Source organism: Camelus bactrianus, chromosome 4 (assembly GCF_048773025.1).
Source record: "Camelus bactrianus isolate YW-2024 breed Bactrian camel chromosome 4, ASM4877302v1, whole genome shotgun sequence".
Lineage (NCBI taxonomy): Eukaryota > Metazoa > Chordata > Mammalia > Artiodactyla > Camelidae > Camelus > Camelus bactrianus.
This window is the reverse complement of record NC_133542.1, coordinates 72194374-72220386: the sequence shown is the minus strand read 5'-3', so window position 1 is coordinate 72220386 and position 26013 is coordinate 72194374. Positions and strand designations below refer to the sequence as shown.

General features: G+C 48.5%; 3 protein-coding genes across 6 annotated transcripts in view; 2 read left to right on the top strand and 1 right to left on the bottom strand.

Annotated features, from left to right (window-relative positions):
- The first annotated feature begins 14 nt into the window (after positions 1 to 14).
- Positions 15 to 7537, top strand: C4H9orf78 (chromosome 4 C9orf78 homolog). Of its 2 annotated transcripts, none has more exons than XM_010970268.3 (9): positions 15 to 172; positions 498 to 557; positions 2020 to 2071; positions 2210 to 2280; positions 3254 to 3331; positions 4126 to 4323; positions 5046 to 5182; positions 5288 to 5386; positions 6863 to 7537. In XM_010970268.3, exons 1-9 carry the CDS (start codon positions 90 to 92, stop codon positions 6952 to 6954), a joined length of 870 nt encoding a protein of 289 aa, XP_010968570.2. In that variant the 5' UTR covers positions 15 to 89; the 3' UTR covers positions 6955 to 7537. The 2 variants fall into 2 exon arrangements, with proteins under 2 accessions (XP_010968570.2, XP_045362794.2); XM_045506838.2 differs by having other exon boundaries at positions 17 to 167.
- Positions 7538 to 8669: 1132 nt separating this feature from the next.
- TOR1A (torsin family 1 member A) overlaps positions 8670 to 26013 on the top strand; it is a 28002-nt gene continuing 10658 nt past the window's right edge. The window contains exons 1-5 of one of the 2 annotated variants that reach the window (XM_074362386.1): positions 8674 to 8926; positions 9549 to 9814; positions 11812 to 11987; positions 12085 to 12212; positions 16236 to 16854. In XM_074362386.1, coding sequence (XP_074218487.1) covers positions 8746 to 8926; positions 9549 to 9814; positions 11812 to 11987; positions 12085 to 12212; positions 16236 to 16486 — 1002 coding nt within the window. In that variant the 5' untranslated portion in view covers positions 8674 to 8745 and the 3' untranslated portion in view covers positions 16487 to 16854. Of the gene's footprint in view, positions 8927 to 9548; positions 9815 to 11811; positions 11988 to 12084; positions 12213 to 16235; positions 16855 to 26013 lie in introns of those variants that run through there. The other variant, XM_074362387.1, reaches the window with a different exon arrangement.
- TOR1B (torsin family 1 member B) lies at positions 18717 to 24603 on the bottom strand. 2 transcript variants are annotated; one of them, XM_010970282.3, is made up of 5 exons: positions 24328 to 24602; positions 23414 to 23679; positions 21961 to 22136; positions 21254 to 21381; positions 18717 to 20625 (listed from the first exon to the last, which is right to left on the bottom strand). In XM_010970282.3, exons 1-5 carry the CDS (start codon positions 24524 to 24526, stop codon positions 20384 to 20386), a joined length of 1011 nt encoding a protein of 336 aa, XP_010968584.2. In that variant the 5' UTR covers positions 24527 to 24602; the 3' UTR covers positions 18717 to 20383. The 2 variants fall into 2 exon arrangements, 1 of the variants encoding a protein (XP_010968584.2); XR_012506574.1 differs by lacking the exon at positions 21961 to 22136 and having other exon boundaries at positions 20437 to 20625; positions 24328 to 24603.

Below are 26013 nucleotides of genomic sequence, written 5' to 3'. Positions count from 1 at the left end.
CCGACACTCTGACCTCACTGCTGCGCGCCGGAAGTAGGCAAGATATAGGCGTAGCTGCGGGGCGGCTGGACCGCGGCGTTGGTGAGACTATGCCGGTTACCGGGAAGACTTTCCGACGGCGCCGGGCCGACTCGGAGTCGGAAGAAGATGAGCAGGACTCAGAAGAGGTTCGGTGCGTTTGGGGCGGGGCTTCGACGGGGCAGGAAAAGAGAGGCAAGCTAGGGGGACTCACCATCGGCCAGGCGCCTCGTTGACACTTGCTATGGACGAAGAAATTGAGGCTCCAAGGGATGAGGCCGCCGCTCCAAGGTCTCATGGTTAGGAGAGGTGCCCCTGGGATGCGAAGGGGATCTGACTCCCGGTGTATCTAGGCGCAGGGTCACCCTCGGGACCAGGGTGACGGCTGCTCGGCAGTGGGGCTGCGGTGTCCATTGAAACTGGCTTTTGACACTGAGTTTCGCGGAGGGTTTCTCAGCCTATGCGTTGTCTTTTTTTAGATTAAAACTGGAAGAGACCCGAGAGGTGCAGAACTTGAGGAAGAGGCCCAATGGAGTGAGGTGGGTACCGCATGAGGGAGGGGACCTGGAGGGGGAGGCGGGGATGACAGAGACAGCATCTCCCCCTGCCCTCCCCCGACCCACCCTCCCGCCCCAATTCGCTGTCACACATATCTCCTCAAACAGAGCCCCTTTTCTTCACACACTTTACACTTTCCACTGCCTGGAGAGCTGTCCATGAGTTTTTGGCAAATTTTTAACCAGGACGTGCCCTGAGCCTCGTGGTCTTGAAGTATGCTCCAGAGGTACAGAAACAGATCACTAATTCGTGTTTCTCCTGCACCCGATTACTTGTGAAATGCATACTTATTGTTAAGAGTTTGGGAAAATTTAGAAAAGTACAATCAAGAAAATAAGCAATACCTGTAATCTTCCCACACAGAGGTAGCCAGTATTAACATTTAACGTTCTTTCCTGCCTGTTCTCTCTCTTTTGTAAAGACTCTGAGCAGCTTTACTTTTATTCTATGCTTCAGTAGTCTCACCTTATCCGCGGGGACTGTATTCCAAGACCCCCAGTGCATGCCTGAAGCCTGGATAATACTGAACTTTATATAGACTATTTTTTCCCCGTGCTGATGAGTGGGTAATGTATACAGTGTGGATACTCAGGATGAAGGGGTGATTCACCTCCACTGTGGGACTGGGAAGGATGGTAGAGGTTCATCTCGCTACTCAGAACAGCTGGTAATTTAAAACTTATGAATTGTTAGGGGAGGGTATAGCTCAGTGGCAGAGCGCATATTTAGCATGCTCAAGGTCATGGGTTCAATCCCCAGTACCTCCATTAAAAGAGATAAATAAACCTGTTTACCTCTCCCAACCCTCCCCCCAAAACACACACACACGCACATACACACACAAAATAATTAATTAGTTAAAACTTATGAATTGTTTATTTCTGGAATTTTCCATGTAATATTTTTGGACTGCAGGTAACTGACACCATGGAAAGTGAAAGCACAAGATAAGGGGGGACTACTGTATTTTCAACTCATGACATTGTGGACATTCATCCACATTGTGGGTTATTTTTCTGAAAACCTTTTAGTAGCTGTGTAATATTCCATCATAATTTAACTTATTCCCTATTTTGGAACCTGTAGGTTATTTTGTAAAATTTCACGATCAAACAAAGCTGCAATAGTATTTTTCAACATTTGTTTTTAGCTTCATTTTCCTTGAAGGCAAAATCTTAGAAATGAGATTTTTAAGCCAAGATACTGCCAGAAACTTTGTAGAAAAGTGTACTACTTAAGTCACCACTACCTCCACCTCCAGCATCTAGAGTGTTTGTTAGACCCTGTTATTCTTATAGGCTTTCCAGCTGACGTTGATGTCCACCCCTCAGATCTCACCCTTGCACTAATGTTGCAACCAACCTACAGACTCCCTAAATATTTCTCCTCATCTCTGAATTGTGCCATTTCTCTCTCTCTCCCCAACTTTTTGGTTTTTGTCAGTGCTGTCGCCCTACTGGTGGGAGAGAAGGTACAAGAAGAGACCACTCTAGTGGTGAGTTGTGGGGTCCTCCCTGGAGAGTGGGAAGATGTGGCTGCTCTTCAGTGGGCAATTGTGTTTTCTTAAAAAATAAAAAAAGTTCCACTGCCAGTTATGTAGATGCTTCCTCTCAGCTGCGTTTGCTTTCTGCAGGATGATCCCTTTCAGATGAAGACAGGTGGTATGGTGGATATGAAGAAACTAAAGGAAAGGGGCAAAGATAAGTAAGTGCAAAAGAGGCTGAGATGCAAATTCACCTGCAGCCCCTCCTTGGGTCTGTGTCCCCCCAGGGAGCTGGGGCCCAAAGCAGCTTTAGTGTGACATCTTGAAATACCTCTTGTGCTTTAAAAAGGGCATGTTGTTGAGAAACAAAAGAAAACAAAAACTTCAAAAGTTAGCTTATTTTTAAAAACTTTTATTGAAATATAGTCAGTTTACACGGTTGTGTCAGTTTCTGGTGTACAGCTTAATGTTTCAGTCATACGTGTACATACATGTATTCCTTTTCATATTCTTTTTCACTATAGGTTACTACAAGATATTGAATATAGTTCCCTGTGCTCTGCAATACAACCTTGTTGTTTATCTATTTTGTATGTAGTAGTTATTATCTGCAAATCTGTAACTCCCAGTTTATCCCTTCCCACCCCTTAGTCCCCCTGGTAACCATAAGTTTATATTCTATGTCTGTGAGTCTGTTTCTGTTTTGTAAGTATGTTCATTTGCGTCTTTTTGTTTTTGGACTCCATGTCATATAAGTAATAGCATATGGGATTTTTCTTTCTCTTTCTGCCTTACTTCACTTTAGAATGATGATCTCCAGGTCCATCCATGTTGCTGCAACTGGTATTACAAAAGTTAGCTTAGACTGACATGGGAAGACACCTTTCATAAAGGTGCATTGTTTACTGTCTTTCAAACTCATGTGGAAGCTGTTTTTCTTTTTTAAAAAAAACATAGAAACACAATTACAAAAATAATATGGACAAAATAAATGGATGTACTCATTCCCCCAGGGTATCTCCAGAGGTCAACAGTTTGCTTGCATATATTTCTAGAGTTTCTTCTTTTTACGTATCATATTTTTTTCCAGCCATAAACAAGATGTTGTACATTTTGTGGCATCCTTGTTTTATTGATATAACATCAAACTCAGTCTCTTTTAGCTGTGACTTTAAGGCTTTGCTTTTTTTTTAGGATCAGTGAGGAGGAAGACCTCCATTTGGGGACATCGTTTTCTGCAGAAACCAACCGAAGGGATGAGGACGCCGACATGTAGGTGTCAGTCTGTTTAGCAGTAAGTGGTTGAGGGTGGGCTCCAGCCAGAGTGAGTCCAAGATGTTTAATCACAGATGAATTTCTAGAATTATCAAAAGACAGCAAAGTTGACCTCTTCTGCATGGCCTCCCAGGCTTGAGAACTTTGAAAAACTTTGTTTTGTAAATAAGTTCATTTGTGTCTTTTTTTTTTTTTTTTTTTTTTTTGATTCCACATATAAGTGATCTCATATGGTATTTTCTTTCTCTTTCTGGCTTACTTCACTTAGAGTGACGATCTCCAGGTCCATCCATGTTGCTGTAACTGGCATTACAAAAGTTAGCTTAGAGTGATGTAGGTGGACGCTTTTTGTAGAGGTGCTTTTTACTTTTAAAACTTTAAAAAGAACTTTTAAAAATTCTTTAAAAGCAAGGGTCTTGGGATTTTAGATTCCTTGTAATACCCACCCAACCCCCGCAGATCACAGGGACAAACATTGGACTTGCCCATTTTTTTATTTTGCCAGCAAGGTTGATAAACTAACAACCGCCGTCTACTATTATCTTTTTATCTTCAAAGAAACTCACATATGATGTGGTGGGACATAATCTCATAATATAGGTTGGTGCTTTAAGTTGAAAACTTTTATCTTGATTTAAAAAATTCGAGTTATTTTTATTTTTCTCACCACTCCATGGAACAGTGACACCCTCATCATGAACTGTCACTGCTCCATGGGCCGGTGTTAGAGACCACTAATTTAAAAGACACTTGTTGTGAGCTTTGCTGCCCCTGTGGGTTTCTCATTTTAGGATGAAGTACATTGAGACGGAGCTGAAGAAGAGGAAAGGGATCGTGGAACACGAGGAACAGAAAGTCAAGCCAAAGAATGCCGAGGACTGCCTTTACGAGCTGCCAGAAAACATCCGGGTTTCCTCAGCCAAGAAGACTGAGGAGATGCTTTCCAACCAGATGCTGAGCGGCATCCCCGAAGTGGACCTGGGCATCGAGTACGTTTCACACCTGTAGTCTCACCTCTCTCCTGCCTCATGCCAGAAGGACAAGCTTCTTAGCTTTCCAGTGAAATCTTAACTATCTCCTTGGAAACCCACAAATATAAGCCATGTTCTCTCTGGCAGGCTGAGATAGTTGTGGCCAGGAGTTTCTCTGAAGGGCTGGCCAGAGTAGGTAAAGAGACAAGGGACCCTGACTGCTGAAAGCAAAAGCGTTTGTTTTTATTTAGCCTTTGTTCACAGCTCCTCGGCTCTTCTAATCAGGCCCTTGTATTGTGTTTTATTGTAGCAGGAGCAGTGATAAAGGCTTACCCACCCCGTCATCCTCCTTTCATTTTCACTACAAAACATCTGCTCTAAAAGGGGATTTTCATGGAGGAAACACGGTGGTCAGCATCATCTCTGGGTGTGGTAGAAAGCTGGGAGAGTTCTCTGTTCTCGCCTCCTTTCTGGCTTTACTAGCTTTGAGCCTTAGGCAGTTCACTTGACCCCTCTGGCTAAACTTCCTCTCCATCAGAAGAGAGTAATTCCTGCAGCTCTGATTGCTGTGAGAGCTCTACGAGAATGTAACTGCAAGAGAGTGGTAAACTGTAGAGAGCTGTGCCCCAAGAAAGATGACATCCTTATACAGTGGGAGGCCACCAGCCCCTCCAGTCAGTTCCCAGGGAGGCCCAGAGGTGCAGCCATCTAACTGTGGTGTGGCTCCTTTCTCCCTATAGCGCTAAAATAAAAAATATCATTTCCACGGAGGACGCCAAGGCCCGTCTGCTGGCAGAGCAGCAGAACAAGAAGAAAGACAGTGAGACCTCCTTCGTGCCCACCAACATGGCTGTGAACTACGTGCAGCACAACCGATGTAAGCATCGCGTCTCTGGGTAGCAGCCCCGTCCCATGCCATTGCGTTGAGGCCCCTGGGTTCCCATATTCTGTGTGACATGTCCCCTGGTCTCTTTTGATCCAGTTTATCATGAGGAGCTCAATGCTCCCATACGGAGAAACAAAGAAGAGCCCAAAGCCCGACCCTTGAGAGTGGGTGACACGGAGAAGCCGGAGCCTGAGCGTGAGTCCAGCGGAGGCCTTGGGGCTGCCTGGAGTGGTCACTGTCTAGGGCCCATGGCAGTGGGGTGGGACTCAGCAGGGGCAGTGCTGGGCTTTGGGGCCAGGGTATCTGGGGTCTAATCCATCCTCTGGACCATGGTTGTGTGCCTTCCCCTTTCCAAGCTCAGTTTCCTCTCCTATAAAATGGGGATAGTAATACAACTTACCACTGGCGGTTGCTCTAAGGATTTGCTGGGCTACCAAATATGACAGAGACTCAAAAAATCAGAAAACTTCAGTAAGCAAAAATGAATTAAAAGTTACTCATAATTTCACAGCCCAAAGACGGCACTGTTAAGGTTTTTGTGTATCATCATCCCTCAGTATCCGAGGGGAACTGGTTCCAGGACCCGCTGCAGAGAAATCTGCGAATGCTCAGGTCCCATAGTCGGCTCTCCGTATCCATGGCTTCCAACCAACCGCGGATTATAAACACAGTACTACACAGTCTGGGGCTGGTTGAATCCATGGATGCGGTTACCAAGGGCCAACTATTACCATCCCAACCTTTTTTTTTTCCAGTATTCATATATATAGGAAACATATATTGTACACATACTTAATAGGATCTCATAGGTTTTCAGAGTGCTCTGCATGTCTCTCCAGAACAGTAAATACATTTTCCTTTTCAATGGCTGTATCATGTTCTGCTGTGTACACAGATTTACTGTCATTTAACCATTTCCCTCTGGTTGGACACTTAAGTTGTTTCCCATTTTTCCCTATTCAGACAGTGCTTTGATGATCAGAACTCACCAAATGACCCTTCAGAAGTGTGCTGCTAGCTTGCCCCAGCAGCAGCATCTAGCAGTGTCCCTTTCCCACATGCTCGCCAGCACAGAGTGGTGTCGTCTTTTTCATCAACACTGGAATATTCTAAAGAAATGCTAAATTTGCTGAGGCTTCTGAAAATCCAGCCTGTTACTCTTCTTCCCTTCTCTGGAAATTCTTTTCTATAACCTCTTGGCTGCAAAGAGTTTCCTATTATTAATACCTAGTAGCAAGGACTCTGGAGTCACCAGACTTGGGTTCAGCTCTCAGCCAACCTTCACTTTATGAGTGACCTTGAGCAAGTCACCTAACCTCTCTGAGCAGAGATGGTAACATGCCCTGCTAGGATTGCTGGGAGGGTTAAAGGAAGCCATGTCTTAAAAGATTTAGTGCCATGCCTGGTACGCAGTCAAACTTTCAATGAAGTGTAGCTGCTACTGTCCACCTGGTCTAATGCTGAAGTCAGCACAGTTCGGCTCCACCATGTTGAATTGTTACTCAGGCGATAACAAGTACGTACCGAGGCCCTCCTATGTCCCTGTTCCCTAGAGTAGGCCTTGGGGATCCTGCATGGAATTAGACAGGCTGGGTCATCCTTGCTTATGTGGAGCTAAGCCTGTCGGTGGCTTCCCACACGACAAACAGCCTTTCCTCTTTCCCTTCTCAGGGTCCCCTCCCAACCGCAAGCGTCCTGCTAACGAGAAGGCCACGGATGACTATCATTATGAGAAGTTCAAGAAGATGAACCGGCGCTACTGAGGGAGGCAGAGGGGGAGAAGTGCAGGATGGGATGTAAATAGTGTCGTCCACTCCCTTTATCTCTGCGATTAAAGGCCTCCTGGACAGAAGCCTCCTCACTGAATAGCAGACAGTTCCCAGAACAGACTCAGCCCTGCTGCTTACCTGCTGGATTTTACAGGCACTGAATTTGTAACCTTTTGAAACAAAACAATGTGTAGTTTTCCTATTTGGGGGCAAACTCTATTCTTGTGAGCATTATTAAATCTTGTTTGTAAATATGTTGACTTTCTCCTAATATTTGCCCTGGGTCAGGAGGAAACAGCTGTGTGTTCAGGGTGAGCTAACACCCTTTAGATTGTGCTTTTAGTGTTATATGTGCAATCATGTCTTCTACTTTCAGATATCTGGAATGGGGTTCAGAAATGCCTCCGTCAGTGTTTATAGTGGATCCAGCTGACAGCAGAAGAATCTAGGATGAGATCAAAGGGACACTGGTATTTTCTGACTTTTTACAAAGTTACCTGTTACTTTTCATTAAGAAAGAAAAAAGAATTTCTATCACTTTAAGCACTTATGTATTAAATATGAAATGGACCCAGCATTATTGTCTGCATTGCGTCTCCTTCCAACACTGGGCCATGTGTTCAGAGCCTGGAGGCTGGGCAGCTCAAAAGCAAAATTCATTTGCTGAGAGGGGTTTTCTCATTTAGTTTAAGCACACAGACAGGCTCCAACCCTTGGGCTGTCAAGTATGGTGCATTTGTGCTGTTGTTTTTCCTGAGGTAGTTACACAGGTTGTGATGAGGAAAGAACAGGCCAGTTGACTCCTGGCCTGATTTAAAGCAGGTGCTGTGTGGTTAGAGAAGTTTGGCTTTGGAGAGAGATCTGAGCCTGCTCAGAGCCTACTGTTAAATCCTTGGACAAATCCCTTTGCCTCGGAGCCTCAGTTTTCTCATCTGTAAAACGAAGAGTTTTTTTCCCCCTCCACTAGAATGCAAGGTCAGTGAAGGCGCCTTTTTTTTTTTTCTTGAATCCCCAGGGTCTAGTCAGTAGGCAGTCCTCAAAATTATGAATGAATGAGTGTAAGTAACTTCATCTGGGAGAAACCTGAGGATCACTACCTTATCCAGGTGATGAAGGTCAACATCGACAGTCATAAATCATGTTGATATTATAAAAATAGCACTTCACCTCTGTAACATATATTCCACCCCAAAGTTCAAGACCCCAGTCTAATCATGAGAAAAGCATCAGGCAGATTCCAGTAGTTTGGGATCCTACAAAAGATTTGACCAGTATTCCCCCTAAACTGTCAAGGTCATCAGAACCTAGGAAAGTTTGAGAAAGTCATAACCAAGAGTAGCCTAAGAAGATATGCAGCATCTTGAATGGGATCTTGGATCAGAAATAGAACATTAGGTAAAAACTAAGAAAATAGGAAGAAACTTTCGTTATATCAAAATAGATTAATTTTATCAAATGTAACATACTAATGTAAGATGGTAATAAAAGGGGAAACTAGGTGCGAGCTGGGGTGTGGTAATATGGAGCCTTTCTGTACTGTCCTCTCAATTTTTCTATAAATCCAAAACTTCCCCTCAAAATTTTATTAAAAGGAGAAAACTGGGGCCCCGTAGCCCAAAACAGGAAAGCGCTCTGCCCCTCACAAAGATGGCGGCCGCCGGCGTCGGAGGAAGCCCGCCCGTCACAAAGATGGCGGCAGCCGGCGGGAGGAACCGGAAGCGCGGTCGGGCGGTAGCGCCGGTCGGCGGTAGGCGCGAGAACGCGCAGGGCGGCGCGGGTCCGGGCATGAAGCTGGGCCGGGCCGCGCTGGGCCTGCTGCTGCTGGCGCCGTTGGCGGTGCGGGCGGTGGAGCCCATCAGCCTGGGCCTGGCCCTGGCCGGCGTCCTCACCGGCTACATCTCCTACCCGCGCCTCTACTGCCTCTTCGCCGAGTGCTGCAGCCAGAAGCGGAGCCTCAGCCGGGAAGGTAGGATGGGGCGGGGGGCGGGGGCCGGGGCGGGGGTCAGAGGCCGGGGGCCGGGAGGCCCGGGAGCCTGGGCAGCGCTGAGGCCTGCGGGACCAGGACCCGGAACCGGAGCGGCCCGGGGTGCGGGATGGGGCCTGGCTCCTGGGCCACCACCACAGGCAGACCGGACTTTGGTCGGAGACCTGCGGAGGCCGGCTGCCATTTGGGCACCTTCATCACACACTGGGCGTGTGGACGGTCGGAAACTTCCTCCAGAGTTTTACCCCTTCCTCGCCGGAGACGGGAAGGATGGTGGGGACTCTAACGGCGCGGAGCGGTGGGGGCCACACTGCTGCCTTTTTCCTGCCCGGCGTGGGGTGAGGGGCGCACGCTGGTGGCGGAAGCCGCGGAGCCCAGGAAGGGCCTCTTCAGGAAGAAGGGCCGGAGAATGGGCAGGGCTAGCAGAGGGAGGGCTCCTGCACCCACCGTACACCTGGGCCAAGCGCTCACCTACGTCCGCGTCTCACAAGGCGCTAGAAGAGCTTAGCTGGCTTTGCTGGCTTTCACATGAGCCTGTAACCTGGGCTACGTTTTGCCAGGTGTGTGCCCCTACTCCCTGCCTGACTGGATTTGTTTTTCCCAGCGCTACAGAAGGATCTGGACAGCAAGCTCTTTGGACAGCATCTTGCAAAGAAAGTCATCTTAAATGCTGTGTCTGGCTTCATAAGCAACCCGAAGCCCAAGAAACCTCTCACCCTCTCCCTACACGGGTGGACGGGCACCGGCAAAAATTTTGTCAGCAAGATCATCGCAGAGAATATTTACGAGGGTGGTCTGAACAGTGACTATGTCCACCTGTTTGTGGCCACGCTGCACTTTCCACACATCTCCAACATCACCCTGTATAAGGCAAGGGCAGAATTTTGGAATCCTTCCTGGATGATGCTGGGTTTGGGGTTTCTCTGTGGTGGAGTGGGATTTGGAAATTCCATGTTGAAATGAATGAGCCCTGAAAATGACTAGGGGTGTCAGCTCCCCTTTGAAAAGTGTGGGATAGTTACAGCGTGTTTGAGATACATGGAGCAGTTACACTGTCACAGCTTTGTGGTGTTTGAAAACAGGCTCCGTGTGATACTCAGTAAATGGGGGTCATAGGATTTTAGAGATGATGTAATCAAATCCCATTTAAACATCATCAAATCTAACACGTTTTATAAGAGGAAACATTCCTAGGGAGGCCTAAGTTTGTTTAACTGAGTGTTGCAAACTGCTTTTACAGTGTAACTCCCTGATTAACAGCCTGGGCTTTGGCGGCAGACACACCTGGATTTGAGCCCTAAGACTCCCACCTACCAGCTGTGTCATCTTGGGAAAGTCGCCTGACCTCTCTGAGACTCAGTTTCTTCATCTGTAAAATGGTAGTTGTGAGACTCTATTGAGCTCTGTCTGCCAAGGATGTAACATGGTACCCGGCACGTGAGCCTTCAAATATATGTTAACGATTGCCTTTTTTAAATCCTCACCTGTGTGGACACATTTTCCCCTTCTGTTCGGGTGAGCATCAGTGTCACCAACTGTCCAGGAGTTCCTGGGATGTAGGACTTTGGGAAAGTCCCAGGCAAGTAGGGATGAGTTGGTCATCCTAGTTAGCATTCAGTCTTCACCGTTTAATAGCTGTGTGACTTGAGCAAGTTGCTTAACCTCTCTGCAGCTCCATTTCCTCGCCTGTAACATAGGGAACACAAGAGTAACTCCTTTGGGATTTGGAAGATCACAGTAAAACGTGTGAACAGTGCTGAGGACAGTGCCTTGCCTGTAGTGAGTCAGTGCTCGAGACCTGTCCTCTTATTGTCTGTAAGTCTGAGTAGCAGAGTGGGGAGACCTTAGCTCCTGGAGCCTACCAGACCTGAGTGAATCCTTGTTTAAACATTGATTTGCTTTGCAGCCTTAGGCAAGTTACTTCAGCTCCCCTAAGGTTCTTGCTCTGTAAATAGAGGTTATTCCATACCTGCAGAACAGAATTAGGTTAAATGTGTACACACGGAACATTGTAACTGTGGTCCGAGTAGACAGGTAAAAACCCAAATCATAAGACGCCAAGACCTACATTGTAACTTCCAGAATTTTCCTTAGAAACAAATAGCTAACACTTCCTCCTTACCATGGGGGGAAATGCAGGAAGGCATTATATAGAACCATAGCTCAGATGTCTGATTAAAAGGGTCTTTCCTTCCTCTTACCTTGATTACTTAATATAAAAAGTACCTAAATATGTTTTTAGAGAATGTTTCTGTTAAGCAAATTTATTTCCGCAACCTCCAGACATTCCAGAAACTCAGGAGTGTTACCTCACCACCCTAGGCGGTGCATGTGTGTGCTGCAGAGTTTGCCTCGCTTCCCCCATGGGAAAGTTAGAGTACCTTCTCCAGGCTGTTCTAAGGACTGATGAGAGAAGAGATTACTTGGTCTCTGCCTTCTTCCCAAGAAGGCCAGTGTACCCAGGATGTGTATTAACATTGCCATTTTGATGACAGAGGACCAGCAACTCAGTGACACAACATTGAGGTGACAGGTCACAGGACAAGAATTATAATCAGAGTGTAGGGCTTTGGAATCAGGCAGAGTGGGGTTCAGATCTTAGCTTGGTTACATACTCATTTTGTGATCTTGGGCCAGTTGATCATGCTCTCTGCCTCGTTTCCCCATCTGTAAAATGGGTACAATAATGCCTACTACATGAGGTTGTGGTGAGGAACAAAAGAGCTTGTGTAAAGTTATTAGCACAGTGGGGAGCGCACAGTAAGCACCCAGTAAACGCAGCCTTTGCAGAAGCAGTTGCAGCGTTAATAGTGTTCACGCTGGTTGTTCTGAGAATTCTGTACTGGCTTTTCCCCCTTCTCACTCAGGATCAGTTACAGTCGTGGATTCGCGGCAACGTGAGTGCCTGTGCAAGATCCATCTTCATATTTGACGAAATGGATAAGATGCACGCTGGCCTCATAGATGCCATCAAGCCTTACCTGGACTATTACGACAACTTGGATGGGGTCTCCTATCAGAAAGCCATCTTCATATTTCTTAGGTAAAGTTGGGTTGAGATGTGGTGGGAGAGCTTGGAACCCCAGCCTGTGGGCTTTGGGAAAAAAAGCCAGTCCTTATTCACTGGCGTTATTTTGTAGCAACGCTGGTGCAGAACGGATCACAGATGTGGCTTTAGATTTCTGGAGAAATGGAAAGCAGCGGGAAGAAATCAAGCTCCGAGACATGGAGCCTGCTTTGTCAGTGTCAGCCTTCAACAACAAGAACAGTAAGTGGGGCGTCCGTTCCCAGCCCCTCCTCTTCGTGGGCCTCACCATCACCTGGGAGCTGGTTAGAAATGCAGATTCTCTGTCCCTTCCCTAGGCCTCCTTAGTCCGACTTCCCGAGGGAATCTGTGTTAACAATCTCCAGGTGACTTTAATGCACACCAAAGTTTGAGAGATGCTGTTTTAAAGGACATGGTTGATCCCTGAGATCTTGAACATTAGTTTCCTGTTTTCTTCAGCCAAATCATTTTCCTTGTAAACGCAGGTGGTGGAGCAGGGAAGGCCACTGGGGTGCCTCTGATGGAGGAGACGGCCCTGTTATAACGGTCCCTCTCTTTCTGTGCGTTGCTCTAGAACTCAGGGTCTGTGCCCGAGAATAACAGCCAAACAGTGGTCGGGCCCTTATTCTGTACTGGGCACTGCGGGACATGCTCTACTCGCATGTTTTCTTTAAGTTTCACAATAACCACGTGGAGTAGAAACTATTATTGTCCTCATTTTATAGATGAGGAAACTGAGGCTCAGCAAGGGCTAGCACCTTGCCTAAGGCCACACAGCCTGTTAGGTTTCTCTGATTCTAGAGCCTGAGCTTTTTAACTACCAAGCTCATCGCTTTTTCAGTGACCTGACACATTCACCCTTGACCTTGAACCCTTGGATGTGGAAAGACACTATCATGTTGGAGACCAACTCACTGAGTAAACTCCATGAGCCATGTTGGTGACTGCTACCATTCAAGTCTTTGCTCAGGTTCGTTCTTGAGGTTATAAAACAGAAGGTCTCCTCTGAAACAGACCTGCCAAGAAATTCATACTACCTCAGAGTTACATGAACAGTCATGGGCTATTTTATGTCATTTTGTGCAACTGGAATATTACTGTGAAAGACAAAATAGTTTATGATATGTTGAACAGATTTCTTGGCACGCCAAAAAGTATGAACGCATGCAGGAGAAACCTCAGCCCCTAAATACCGCAGCAGGTGGGGCCGCTTGCCTAAAACCCACGTGAGAGGCTCCAGAGGACAAGCCCTGGAACCAGGCAGACCTGGCTCAGCTGCTGACTGGCTCCAGCCTTGGGCAGATGGCTGAACTCTTCCATCCACCCGTCCACCCATCCATCCATTTATTTCAGTGAACATGTTTATTGAGCACCTACTGGGTGTCAGGCTCTGGTCCAAGAACTGAGGACACAGCAGTGAACAAAAACAGAAATCCATGCTCTGGCGGAGTTTACATCCTAGTGATGAATACAGGAATATGTCAGATGATGGGATGCGTGTTTATGTCAAGGTAGAGACATAGCTTCTTCTTTCCCCCCAATAGGGAAAAAGTAAACCAATAAAAAAGGGTTGGGAGGTGTGGGATGGATGGCAGCAGTTTTAAATAGAGTGGTCAGGGAAGGCTCAATGTGGGTGACAGCTGAGCTGATCTGAGGAGTGAGGGAGCCATGTGGACATGGGAGGGAAAAGCGTTCCATTGGACGGAAAAGCACATGCAAGAGCCCTGAGGTGGGAGTGTGCCTGGGGTCACAGGCTGGTTCAGGATGAACACAGGAGAAAAGCAGGTCAGATAAGAGGTGGCGCTTGGGGTTGGATGCAGATTGTGGAAGGCCTGGGGAACCGCAGGGAGGCCTTGGGTTTGGCTCCAAGTGGAGGAGGGAGCCCCTGGAGAGTTTTGAGCCAACAGTGATGAGATGGGACCTAGTTGTAACAGGACCGCCTGGCTGCTGGGTGGAGAATAGACTGAAGGTAGGGGGCCCAGCAAGGAGCTGCTGCCACAACCCAGGGAGAGGTGGTGGTGGCTTGGCCCACCATGGCAGCAGTCGGGGTGGAGGGACATGGTTGGATTGGGATGTATTTTGAAGGTAGAAACAGTAAGATTTCCTAAAGGATGATGTGCAGGAATGAGAGCGAGGAATCAAGGATCTGACCAGAGCAATTGGCAAGGTGGCCCTGCCATTTAGGGGACGGCCTGCAGGGGGAGCAGTTTTGTGGGAAAGGGTGGGAAATGAAGAGGGGTGTGTCCAGCAAGGCCTCTAAGCCCACAGCTGATGTTCCAGTGCAGCTCCAGGGCATTCAAGCTGAGGATACAAATTGGGGTGTGGTCAGTCGGTGGTTTACAAAGCCACTTGTTCTGCCAGAGCACTCTTCAGGGCCTCTGTGTGGCAGGGTCCTTGTCGTCCTGACCAGCCTGGCTAATTGGTCTCTGCCTTCTGCTATCCTTACCCGTTCTCCCCGTCTCCGTGTTCACAGTCCAGCACTACTTGGAATTGTCTACTGACTGGTTTATTGAGCGGCTTCTCAGTCGTGGACCCCCTGAGGCAGGTCCGAGTCTGCCTGGCTCTTTGCTCTGTCCCCAGGCCTGGGCCCGGGCCTGTCGGGCACAGCGCAGGCCTTCAGGAAACGAGGTCCCGCTTGTTACTGCTCAGCGGCTGGTTTAGGTTTTCCCCGCAGCCACAGGCTGCACTCTGTCCCCGGCAGACAGGTGTTTACTGAGCACCAGTAAAGCACTGCTGGGGAAGAAAGGATCAAATCCCAGATGTGATCTTATGATTTACAATAAGAAATATGTATTTGGTCTTCATCCCCATTTCTGGCACAGAGCTCCAAAAATCCGTGGAGTTTCCAAGGGCTAGGAGCCTTATAAAGGTGTCTTGATGTTTGTAACAAACCCCTTTCAGCCACACTTGAGCTTGTGTCATGAGGTGATTTTTGGAAAAAGCACCTAAGGGGGTGGTTTCCAGGAGAACCAACCCTTGATTGGAGGGTTGGAACTTTCAGTCTCCAATCCTTTCAGACTTCCCGGGAGGGGAGAGGGGCTAAAGGTTGAATCAGTCGCCAGTAGCCAATGATTTGATCAATCATGCCCACATAAAGATTTTCCATAAAAACCCTAAAGGACGGGCTTTGGAGAGCTTCTGGGTTGGTGAGCACGTAGAAATTCAGAGTGTCACACTGAGAGCATGGAAGTCCCTTCCCACACATCTTGCCCAATGCATCTCTTCCATCTGGTTGTTCCTGAGTTACATCCTTTTATAATAAACTGGTGATCTAGTAAATAAAATGCTTCTCTGAGTTCTGTGAGCAGCTTGGGCAAATCAGTCGAACCCAAGGAGGAGGTGGTTGGAACCTCGGCACAGGTGACAACCTGGACTTTCAGTTGGTGGCTGAAGTCAGGGACAGTCTTGTGGGGCTGAGCCCTCACCCTGTGGGCTCTGAGGCGGTCTCCAGGGAGAGTGTGTCAGAATTTAATGGAACTGTAGGACACCCAGCTGGTGTCAGAGAATTGCTTGGTGAGGTGGGAAGAAAACTCATCCTGGAATGAGTGTCAGGTGGGGACTATGGCACAGGAGTTAAGCAGCAAAGCGGAAAGGAGACAGTTCTCGGGAAGAAATGTGGGGTGTGTGCAGCCAGGGCTGCGTTGTCTCAGGAGGGAGTGGGCCGAGGCGGGGGCACCTTGGGGGGCACGTGCCTGGCTGCAGGGACTGGCTTCATCCTGGGAAAGTCGGAGCCCTGTGGCCATAACAGAGCCTTGTCTTCACAAGTTACTACTCTGAGGGCTCTAGATTTTTGTTCCCAAAACGCGCTGTAGGTTTGGACGTGCTGGCAGTGGGTTTCTACCCTGTTGCTAATCTAGCCCCTGGAATGCCAGCCAGTCAGAAATTTCCAAAATACTCCATGAGAACTCTTCTCACCTTTCACTTGCTGTGAAACTGCCAGCCTGTGAATCCGGTGTCTCTCCTCCCCTACCTGCCCGCTTTTCCAGGGAGGGGAGCCTCCTTCCCACTTCAGATCCGTAGGTCACACGGTGAGGGGCCTCCCTTGCCCTCTGTGCTGGCGCCCTGCCCTCTGCCCGCTTAGGCGCGTCACACCCAGCTGTCCGGGGCGAGCTCCCTGCCAACCCGCCTGCTTGTTAGACTGTGAGCCCGTGAGGGCAGGTGCAGGGTGGACACCCAGCGGCTCTGTGTGGCCGGACGGGCGGGCCGATGGACTGTGGATGAACAGCACCTTTTTCTTTTTCCCAGGTGGCTTCTGGCACAGCAGCTTAATTGACCGAAATCTCATTGATTATTTTGTTCCCTTCCTCCCCCTGGAATACAAACACCTAAAAATGTGCATCAGAGTCGAAATGCGGGCCCGAGGCTATGAAGTCGATGAGGACATTGTAAGCAGAGTGGCCGAGGAGATGACCTTTTTCCCCAAAGAGGAGAGAGTTTTCTCTGACAAAGGCTGCAAAACTGTGTTCACCAAGTTAGATTATTACTACGATGACTGATGGCGCCGGAGCCACCACTTCCCAATGGAGGAGAACGAACTCCGCACTCAGATCTCCCCCTGCCTCCCCACGCTGTTCCTGGAAGAGGAGTAAAACGAATTCTTCCCGGTGGACAGGACAGGCGTCTTCCTGGGCATCGCTTGCCCCCGCAGAGCCTGCGGCCGGCACTCCTGACAGATCCCAGGGCCCGCAGACGGGGGAGGAGCCAGCTCCCAGCCCACTCGTACCAGGACTCGTGATTTTTTAAAAATCATGTTAGAATTTCATGCGTTTCTGTTTCAAGGAAGGATGGATACGTTTTACTGAAAAATGTGAGAACTTTATTTAAAATGGTTTTTAACATTATGAGAAACTTTTCAGACTCTTAAGTTGTTGGCTGTGTGTGTTTTTTTAAGTTCCTGTCATGGTAACATACACCATGATGTCTTGACTGCACAAGCGCCCAAGCCCGAGTCCCTGGCCTGTGTTCTGTAGGATGGCCTTACTGGGGACCGAGGCTGGAGCAGCGGCCAGATCCGTCACAGGGTGACCACCGAGTAGGCAGTGAGTTGTTAGCTAGAAGTACGACAGTGTCAGAGGACACGCTCAGGCCCGTCACAGGAGACTTAAATGTCCTCCCCAAGCGTCTCAGTAGCACTGTGAACTGTGGGAACGGTCTCAGTAACACTGTGAACAATTTGTTAGAAACAAAATTTACACAAAATCAAAGCATTTGCAGCTCCTCAAAAGCCAGGGCGTCAGCTTTGCAAAGGCCCTTCTCCACCTTCTGTCCCCGAAAGAGCCACAGGCCGGGTGGCAGGTTCTGCCATGTTTCCTTAAAACCTTACCCACGTAACTAGTTTTTGTTACGTTTACCCAAACCTCTAGGAGAGCTTAGCTGTCCTCCAGGGATGCTGAGAACAGTGTTTTTATTTATTAATGCAAAAAGCTACTGTCTTTACAATAAAATTGTGTGTGATTTTGTGAATACATTTTTAAAGGCAAAAAAACCCTCCATTGTGGGCTTTATGTGCTGAAGCTGTGACTTAAGATCTAACAGGGCAGCCCAGGCTGGAGTGGAGTGTGAGACAGGGATTCTGATGGTCCTGGGGGCTCTGGCTCCTCGCTCAGCATCACGGGGTATCATGGGGGTTCACAGAGCCTCCTATACCCAGCCGTGGAGTTCATTCACGTCTAGAGACATAGCCCCAGCTGAGATGCCGGGCAGGAGCACAGAGCACTGTAGGAACCCAGAGGTGCCTCGTTCTATGTGACACTCATACGCGCCTACAAGCCGGGGCTCCCGTGGGGTGTGTGTCTGCAGAGTGCTCGCAGGGAGCTTTTAGCAGCACAGAAGTTGGGCTGGTGGCTACCCAGCCTGTACAGAGGCTCTTTAAAGCCACCCAGGCCCCCTAACAACAGCTTCTAAGTGTTAGAAAGTTCTTGATGTTGCCCTGAAGCTGGCCTGTTGTCACGTCCCCAGGAGTCACAGATTATTGCTATGATTCATTTGAAGATGGCAGCCCCAGCACCAGGGAGTCCCTAATTAGGGACCACAGAGTCCCCTGACTTACCTGGGAAAGTTCAGTCTTCACAGATGAAGCAGTGTGGGGTGAAGCAGAGGTGGCATTAGGCTGGGAACCAGACCGAGAAAGTCAGTCTCAGGAGGAGCACCTTCAGCTGAGAAGTGAGGGGAGTGGGTGTGGTGATGGTGAAGGTTTCAACTTTCTAGAAAGAGCTACATCCTCAGTCCTGGGAAGAGAGCTGGTGTTAACAAATCACTGACAGAGAAAACAGCCCGGGTTAAGTGATTAAGCTGAGATCTGTTAACATCACAAGGATTTCATTATTTACCAGTTCTGGGCGGGAAGACCAGGCGTTGAGGTTTCCTGGTCTGAGCTCAGCCTCACTCAGCTCAGAATGTCAGCAGCGCGTCTCGTTTCAGTGGTCAGTTTCCTTCCAACATTAACTTAAGGGGAATATACTTGTTAGAAGTCCAGCTCATTCTGATATTTTCATCCATGAAAATATGGAGTATAACCCATCATCCAATCCAATTTAACTCTGTATTTGTTTGGGGATAACATCCTTTAAGGTAAATATCGATTCTGTATAAGGTAAAGATTGCCAATCAGCATGTCTAGGGAACGGTGACCCTACTGACACCTGAGTTATTGAAAAGCCTTTATTCCAAGCTCAAACTTTTCAGACCTACCAAATAAACTTAAAAAAATGTGCAAGTGACATCTCACATGATTAAATTTAGGCTTTATTATTTTATATTCAGTCAATTCAAGCTTGTCTACATCTTACGTGGGGTGGGGAGACTGGGCTGTGGGTAACCGTGGCCCTTTCAAGTTATAAATCAGTAACAGCAGTCCAAAGGTAGCCAACATGTGTTCAATTTATTGCATCATTGTAAACAAAAAAATCTTATCTCCTCCTGACCAGACACCCAAAAGATTATAAAAGAAATATAACTTAACTCAAATTTGAGAACATGTACTAAAAATTTTCAGCCTCACCTTGGTATTTTTTTTTTTTAAAGACTAAGTGTGATCCTCTATAAGGCACTGCTGTGACGTAGAAACATTCATTCTGCCATTTTTTATATATAAAAAAGCTGCATGTTCTTGTTACACGTCTGCAGTTGCATTGCAACTACAAGATTGAACGATTCACACTGGCTGGAATCGAAGTCTTTTTTCCCCAATGGCCGGGGCAGTCTAGCCTGGCGCTGCCACGTAGGGGATCATTCTCGGATGACACCCAGGACCAGCCTCAACCATCTGTTTTAAGAGTATCTGATAAATGAAAAACGAATAGGCAATTATTCCATTTCGTGTCCTTCCTATGTTTTAAAATAATCAACATCCTATATTTGTATTACCTAAGATTCAGAAGTAAAAACATTATAAAAAAATACATCTCCTTGAAAACTCGAGCATTTTTAGTGTACAATACTTCCACTTTGGTGATGCGGCATCTGTAAGCTGACCGTTTGGTTGGCACATGTCACCGTGGAGAATAAGCATGTCGTACAGACTTCAAATGGTTCTGGGGAGTTGAGGGAGAGACTGACCTGCATGTAAACTGTAACAGACAGGTATTTTCCCGTGGAAACCAAGGACTCAAATTCCAAGCCATCGGTCTCACTCTGATTCGACTCTAGTGATGATATTAGCAGTGACCTAAGTTCAGGAATAGAAGCAGTGCAAGGAAGGCTGAGGTCAATACTAAGTGAGAGATGGGAGAAGGAATTCCAAGTCCAGGGCTGTAATCACAGTCAGAGCAACGGACAGACGGAGAGGTCCTGTCCGTCCTGCTCTGCTGCGGGGGTCTGGTGTGGAGCCCCCACCCCACATGCAGACGGCTCACCCAGCCGAGTGCTCAGCCCACAGGCCCGTGGCCTCCCACCACACACTGTCTGTGCTTGCAGGTGCCACTGCTTTTAACGGAAAACCCTTCAAGGCAATGAACGCGCTCTCTGTAAAGAAAAAGGAAGAGTAGAAGAAAGTTTCTGGCGGGTGAAAACCCAATGCCCTGGATCGCAGCGAGGTCCCTGGACTCCAGTTAGAGCAGCAGCTTCTGAGGTGTGGGTACCGCTGGGGCAGGAACGGCCCTAGGTCTCACTCACAAAGCTGTTTACAGGCACTTCTGTCATGGTCCGTGAAGTGCAGAGGGATTTCAAAAGTTCATCTTCAACTGCCATGAACAGGTGGGTTGCTGTCACATTGCAGAATGACAAGTACACTTGACAGATTAGCATCATTTCGAAAATCAACCTAGAACCTTCCCTATCCTGAAAGTCCACAGGTGCAAATGTGCAAACCCCTGAAGGGGTCGTCAAAGTGCTCGGAAAGGCCAGGCCCCGGCTCGCTGAGCTCCCAGCTGCGTCTCATCCGCCTGGATAAGCACTCAGTGAAAATCCAGCCGTGACTGCACAGTCTTGCAGCCCTTGTCTGAGTAGATTTTCTCGTCTTTGGGGAAAAACGTCATTTCGTCTGCCACGCTGGTGACAATGTCTTCGTCTACAGCAGAACCACGGGCCTTCATCTCTGCCCTGACACACATCTTCACGTGTCTGTACTCCAGGGGCAGGAAGGGGATAAAGTAGTCGATGAGGTTTCGGTCTATCAGTCCGCTGTGCCACAGGCCACCTAGGGAACAGGACGCAGCTGGGTTTCCTGCCCATCACTGTCCCTGTCACCCGGACAAGCTCGCTGCTCTTATAGGGCCCGTTCTGATCCCGACCCACAGTACATTCATGTCTTTAGCCTTCAAGATTCCGTTTTTTTTTTCTTTTTTCTTTTTTTTTAATTGAAGTATAGTCAATTTACAATGTTGTGTTAATTTCTGGTGTACAGCATAGTGGTTCAGTTATACATATATATACATTCCTTCTCATATTCTTTTTCATTATAGGCCATTATGAGGTTTTGTATATAGTTCCCTGTGCTATACGGTAGGACCTTGTTGTTTATCTATTTTATATAGAGTAGTTTGTATCTATAAATCCCATATCCCAATTTATCCCTCCCTCCAACTCCCTGCTTCCTCCCCACCCACCCCGTAACCATATATTTGTTTTCTATGTCTGCGAAGATTCTCTTTTTGTCAAGCCTGATGTAAGGATCAGTTGGCTACGCCTGCTAGCTGACTTCTAGAATAGAATGCCCTTAGGAAAAGTCCCTACTTGAGCAAAGCCATGGAGGCAAGTGGAGAGGCTTAAAGAAAGGGAAGAACCCTGCCGGCAGGGTGACGGGCTCCTCAGCCGCGGAGACTCACTGTGTTTGTTATTGAAGACTCCGACAGACAGCACCGGCTCCAGGTCCTTCAGCTGGATGTCTTCCCTCTTTCTCCCTGCCCGCCAGAAGTCAAGGGCCGTCTTAGTTATGAGGTCCCCGCCTGCATTGCTGAGTTTGCCAAAGAAACAAAGATTAAAAATCACATCTTAAGGCTTCTCTGTCTAATAGGAAATGTACGTGCCTGCTCTAAGGCTTATTCTTTGTTTGGGGGGGTTTCCCCCATAATGAGGGCACGGGGGAGTGAACCCAGGACCTCGTGCACACTGAGCATGCGCTCTACCACTGAGCTATACTCCTGACCCCCTGAGGTTTATTCTTAACCAAGGAATATTTACTAAGTGCTACTAGGGAAAGAAGAAAAAATGGCGTCTGCCCTCAGGACCTGAAAATCTGCTTTTTCAAAAAGAACTTGTTCCATGATGCTACGACTTTATAACCCTCAGAGACAGCACGTTCAGGTGATAAAACTGCCTGTTAGCAGCAACTATTTCCTTAATTCATTTCCTCCTGCCCACGCTGTGTGCCATGCAGATACGAGCAACCCCAAAGTAAAAGAAGTCAGCCAGTCACTTTTGCCAGGCTGGCACTTTTGTCCCTAGGAAACAGAATGCTGAGGTCGCCAGGACCTCATTCCAGCACTGGGAGAATGAAGGGCTGTGTGCCCCCCGAGAAGCGCCTCCCACTGACCTGAGAAAGATGAAGATGGCCTTCCGGTAAGACACACCATCAATCTGCTCGTAGTAATCTAGGAACGGCTTGATTGCATCAATGACCCCCGGGTGCAATTTATCCATTTCGTCAAATATGAACAGGGAACTCGCACATGCGCTCACATTACCCCGAATCCAGCTCTGTAACTGGTCCTAGACCAACCATAAAAGAAGACATGGGATATGGAGGCTCAAAGGATGTGCCGAGGGGAGCAGAAGCGCTACACTGTTCCTCATGCTAGAAAAGGTGAAAAAAATAAGGTTCTCTGGGGTTTAACAAAGAAATCTTAGAAACCGCATCCTAACCTCCACTGCCTTGGGAACAGCTTTTCCAAAACTTCATCTATAAAAAGTGGAAAATGGCAGGGAGATAGGAGCTAAAATGCAAATAAGTGTTTTCCCAACTCAAATGATATGCCAAATGTGACTTTTTAAAGGTATAAGAGGTACAAGATACATGAATATTTATCATTTCACTGTTAAGCAACCTGTAAGTTTCATCTCCCTGTGGGCTGAAATCTCAAGTTAATCTTACAAGATATATTGAGGAACAAGAAGCTAGATTAAGACTGGCACAGCGTCCAAGTCCAGTGCCTTTTACTGGTGCCACAAACAAAGGAGATGACCCCGAATGGCACTGCACGAAAAGCATTTGTTCCAGTACTTCTAGGGATTTCTGAAAGATTTTGGAAAATAGAAGATTATTCTCTTTTTGGCAGTCTTCCCTGTCTTACAGTTTATGTGGCAAATATCCACTTTCACTTCCTTGTTAAGTTTCTATTCATCTCAGTCCCCACCTAACAGGAAGAAAACTCACTTGTACGAGGACATGCACTTAAATGAGAACTCCACTAGACTACCTAACATAGCGATGCCAAGAATTGGAAGGATGGGAGGAACCAGGGGAATAAAAACTACTGGGGACCAAAAAAAACCCATCTAGTCTCCATTGCCAAATGCAGAGGCCAAGCCGAAGCAGCACCCTAGGTGGGAGCCTTAAGTGAAGGCATGTCCAAGCAAATCGTTTGCGCCTGCTTCACACAACCAAGGGCTGTGATGGGGATGGTGAACACATTCATTCACTGCACGACACGGCTACCCTGCCAACTGAGAATCAGGAGATTTGGATTCAAATTTCTGATTTGCCAAAAGGTCACAAAGATCATAAGGAGCAAGTCACCTTGCCGCTCTTGGCTCCATCTTTTAATGGAATAACACCTAACATCGCCTACCCCACTGTATTACTTTGGAATATGAGGGGGAGAGTTGTAGGAGAGCTCTGCAAAGGGCAAGGGTTACCAGGGTGGGGGAACTGAGCGGCGGGGCCTGGGGCTTATTGCAGGACAAAGAAAAGAAGCAGAGGCCGGAGTCAGTGAGCAGGTTGCTCAGACCCGTCCGAGGCCAGTGGACGGAATAACAGAATTCCTTGCCTGGTAGAGTTTTATCTGCTGCTCGTGAGGGAAGTGCAGGGTCGATACAAACAGGTGGACAAAGTTACTCTTGAGGCCCTTCCGGTGAAGATTTTCAGCCACAATTTGGCTGACAAAATTCTTGCCCGTGCCAGCCCAGCCGTGCAAGGAAAGAGTCAGTGGTTTCTTGGGATTTTTGTTGTTCTTGAAGCCAGTCAGCGCCTTGAGAATCACCTCTGTGGCCAAATGCTGCCCAAACAGCTTCTCCTCCAATTCCTGCTTCAGGGCTGCAGGAGCCAGCCCGAGAACAGAGAGAAAAAAAAACATTAAATATGTACCAGAAAAGTGGCACTCTCCCCAGCTGGCCAAAGTGAGAGGCACAGACTGGCAAGTGGTCCAGCAGGGTCTCTGCCAAACCTCAGGGCTAACACTGAGGTAGAACCACGGGACGCAGTCACAGGATGCCACTTCCAAGGAACTGGACTAGATGTATGGCCCCTCAACGCTCAAGTGTCTGATAAGGAAGCTAAATGTGTTCGTTCATCCAAGGATTGGCCCTCCCTTGACTGAGCCATATGTTATTTCCCCAGTCACCCCTGCCGCCTTGTACACAAAGCAAGGGACAAATGCTTTATGCTTTCTGGGCAGATGCTGCACATCTGAAGACTACTTAACAGGTTGACATGGCGCAGAAGGTCTGCTGCTTTCAGTTTCTTCTTACTGTCATGCCAAGGAATCCGAACTTTTAGAAAGTAACTTGGGCAGAGCGCCATGATCTGGAGACTCTGTCTCTGAAGGCACGGCTTTCGAGGCAGGAGTCCGGGCGGAGGCCCCCTCCGTCCTCCCTCCCAACCGCCCCCTCAGGGTGAGCGCGGACGCCCGCCGGGGCCTGTCCCTCGCGCCCCTCGAGCCCCTCCAGGGCGGACCCGCCGTACCCGACGCGTTGAGCGGCTGCTCCTCGCGGCAGCACTCGGCGAAGCGGCAGTACAGGTCGGTGTAGGACAGGTAGCCGGTGAGGGCCGACGCGGCCCCGATGGCGATGCCCACGCTGATGGGCTCGAATGCCGCCACCGTGTGAGCCGCCAGCAGCAGCCGCAGCGCACAGGCGCCCCCAAGCCGCCCCGCCCTCAGCATCGCGCTATCCGCAGACAGCCGCCGCCGCTGCGTGGGGCGCCCGATCGGCCGAGCGGCGGGACGGATTTCCGGGTCGTGCGTCACTTCCGCCCCGCAGGCCCACCCACCCCTTGGAGCGGCCATGTTGGTGAGGGGCGTGGCTCTGCACCACCATTTTTGCGAGGGGCACGAAATGTGCCTAGTGACTCACCTAGCTTAGGTTGAAACCCACTCCTAGCTTTCACGATTTTTCTTACGAGCTTCTCAGATTCTGCACACGTGAAGGGGGGATGCTTCGTCCTCCATCCCTTGACTTCCCCTGGAGCTAGAATGAGCGTTTCTCAAGTCTCCCCTCCTGCCTCCGTGGAAGTTGAGGGTCTAGAAATTGATTCCCTTTCCATGCTTCATGCTGCGCACTCGCTGGAAGGTCTGTGGCACCCAGGGATCGGCTTTCTACAAGTGTGAGTCCCCTGCCCGACTTCTATCCTCTTATGTCATGTGACAGGGTCCGTGTTTGGTACAGGTTTGCATTAATCAGACCCCAAAGCTACCTGACCCCCCGCCACTTGGTCTCCCGAGCTGGTCCCTGAATGCAGTCTCCTCTGTGCTCCCGCCATCATCAGTTCTGCCTACCCTCCTTGGTCAGATAACCTTCAAAATCTAGCGCTCTCACATCTCCCTGGGTTGTCTGATTATGTAAATTAGTGGATTCCCACCGTTCCTTCTGGAAGGGGCTCCTCTTTTCTACTCAGATCCACCAGGGCTGGACTGAGGCTGAACAGAGCAGATGTATGAGCCTCGGGCTGGGGGAACACAGACCTTGGCTCTGTGGGGAAGGCACAGCGTGGGGGCATTTCTGAGGGTCTGGAGCTTCGGCTCTGCCAAGTCCTCCAGATGCCCTGGTATCTTCTATGCAATGGTCCGCATCCCACTTTTTCTATAGCAAAGACCTGGAAAAATGGAATTAAACCATGCTCTGGCTTGGCATTCATAGAATCAGTCTCTGAACTTACTTTCCAGCAGTCCTGGCCCTTTGGCTGCAGTAAGAGATTTTTCTAGACAATTCTTCACAGAAAGGCCTGGAAGTCTCTGAGGCAGGATGTTGAAATTTGCACATATCATTTGACCGCTTTTGCCTTTTCAGTTCTGTTAGGACCCACTGCCCTACCCTGATGGTGGTGGTGGAGGGGGTCTTGGTCTCAGCTTCTCAGCGGCCTGGAGCATACCCTCAGTGGGGAGTCCGGGTGACATTTGCTTCACTGTTTCATCACTGTGAGCTCTGGCACTCCCCTCTCCTGGAAGTTGGAGGGTGGGGAAGGGGGTGCCTTCTGCAGTGTCCTCTACATGCTCTCAGTAATCAAGGCCAAACCCTTGCATTTCCCTGAGGTTCTGCAGCCTGTCTCCCCCTCCCTCAGTTACCAACTATGCTATCAGTTGAGGTTCTTTGCTTCCAAGTAATAGATGCTGACAGTGACTGGCTTGGGCTTCTCCAGGGCTGCTTAGAAGAA

What these genes read in the sequence shown, in the direction of transcription:
- C4H9orf78 (XM_010970268.3), top strand. Translation starts at nt 90, where the DNA reads ATGCCGGTTACCGGGAAGACTTTCCGACGGCGCCGGGCCGACTCGGAG. An exon ending in AGGGATGAGGACGCCGACAT is followed by an intron (nt 3,332 to 4,125) that starts GTAGGTGTCAGT and finishes TTCTCATTTTAG; the next exon opens with GATGAAGTACATTGAGACGG. An exon ending in GAAGTGGACCTGGGCATCGA is followed by an intron (nt 4,324 to 5,045) that starts GTACGTTTCACA and finishes TTCTCCCTATAG; the next exon opens with CGCTAAAATAAAAAATATCA.
- TOR1B (XM_010970282.3), bottom strand. Translation starts at nt 24,526, where the DNA reads ATGCTGAGGGCGGGGCGGCTTGGGGGCGCCTGTGCGCTGCGGCTGCTG. An exon ending in GCAGCCGCTCAACGCGTCGG is followed by an intron (nt 23,680 to 24,327) that starts GTACGGCGGGTC and finishes TGGCTCCTGCAG; the next exon opens with CCCTGAAGCAGGAATTGGAG. An exon ending in AGTCTTCAATAACAAACACA is followed by an intron (nt 20,626 to 21,253) that starts GTGAGTCTCCGC and finishes CCTGTTCCCTAG; the next exon opens with GTGGCCTGTGGCACAGCGGA.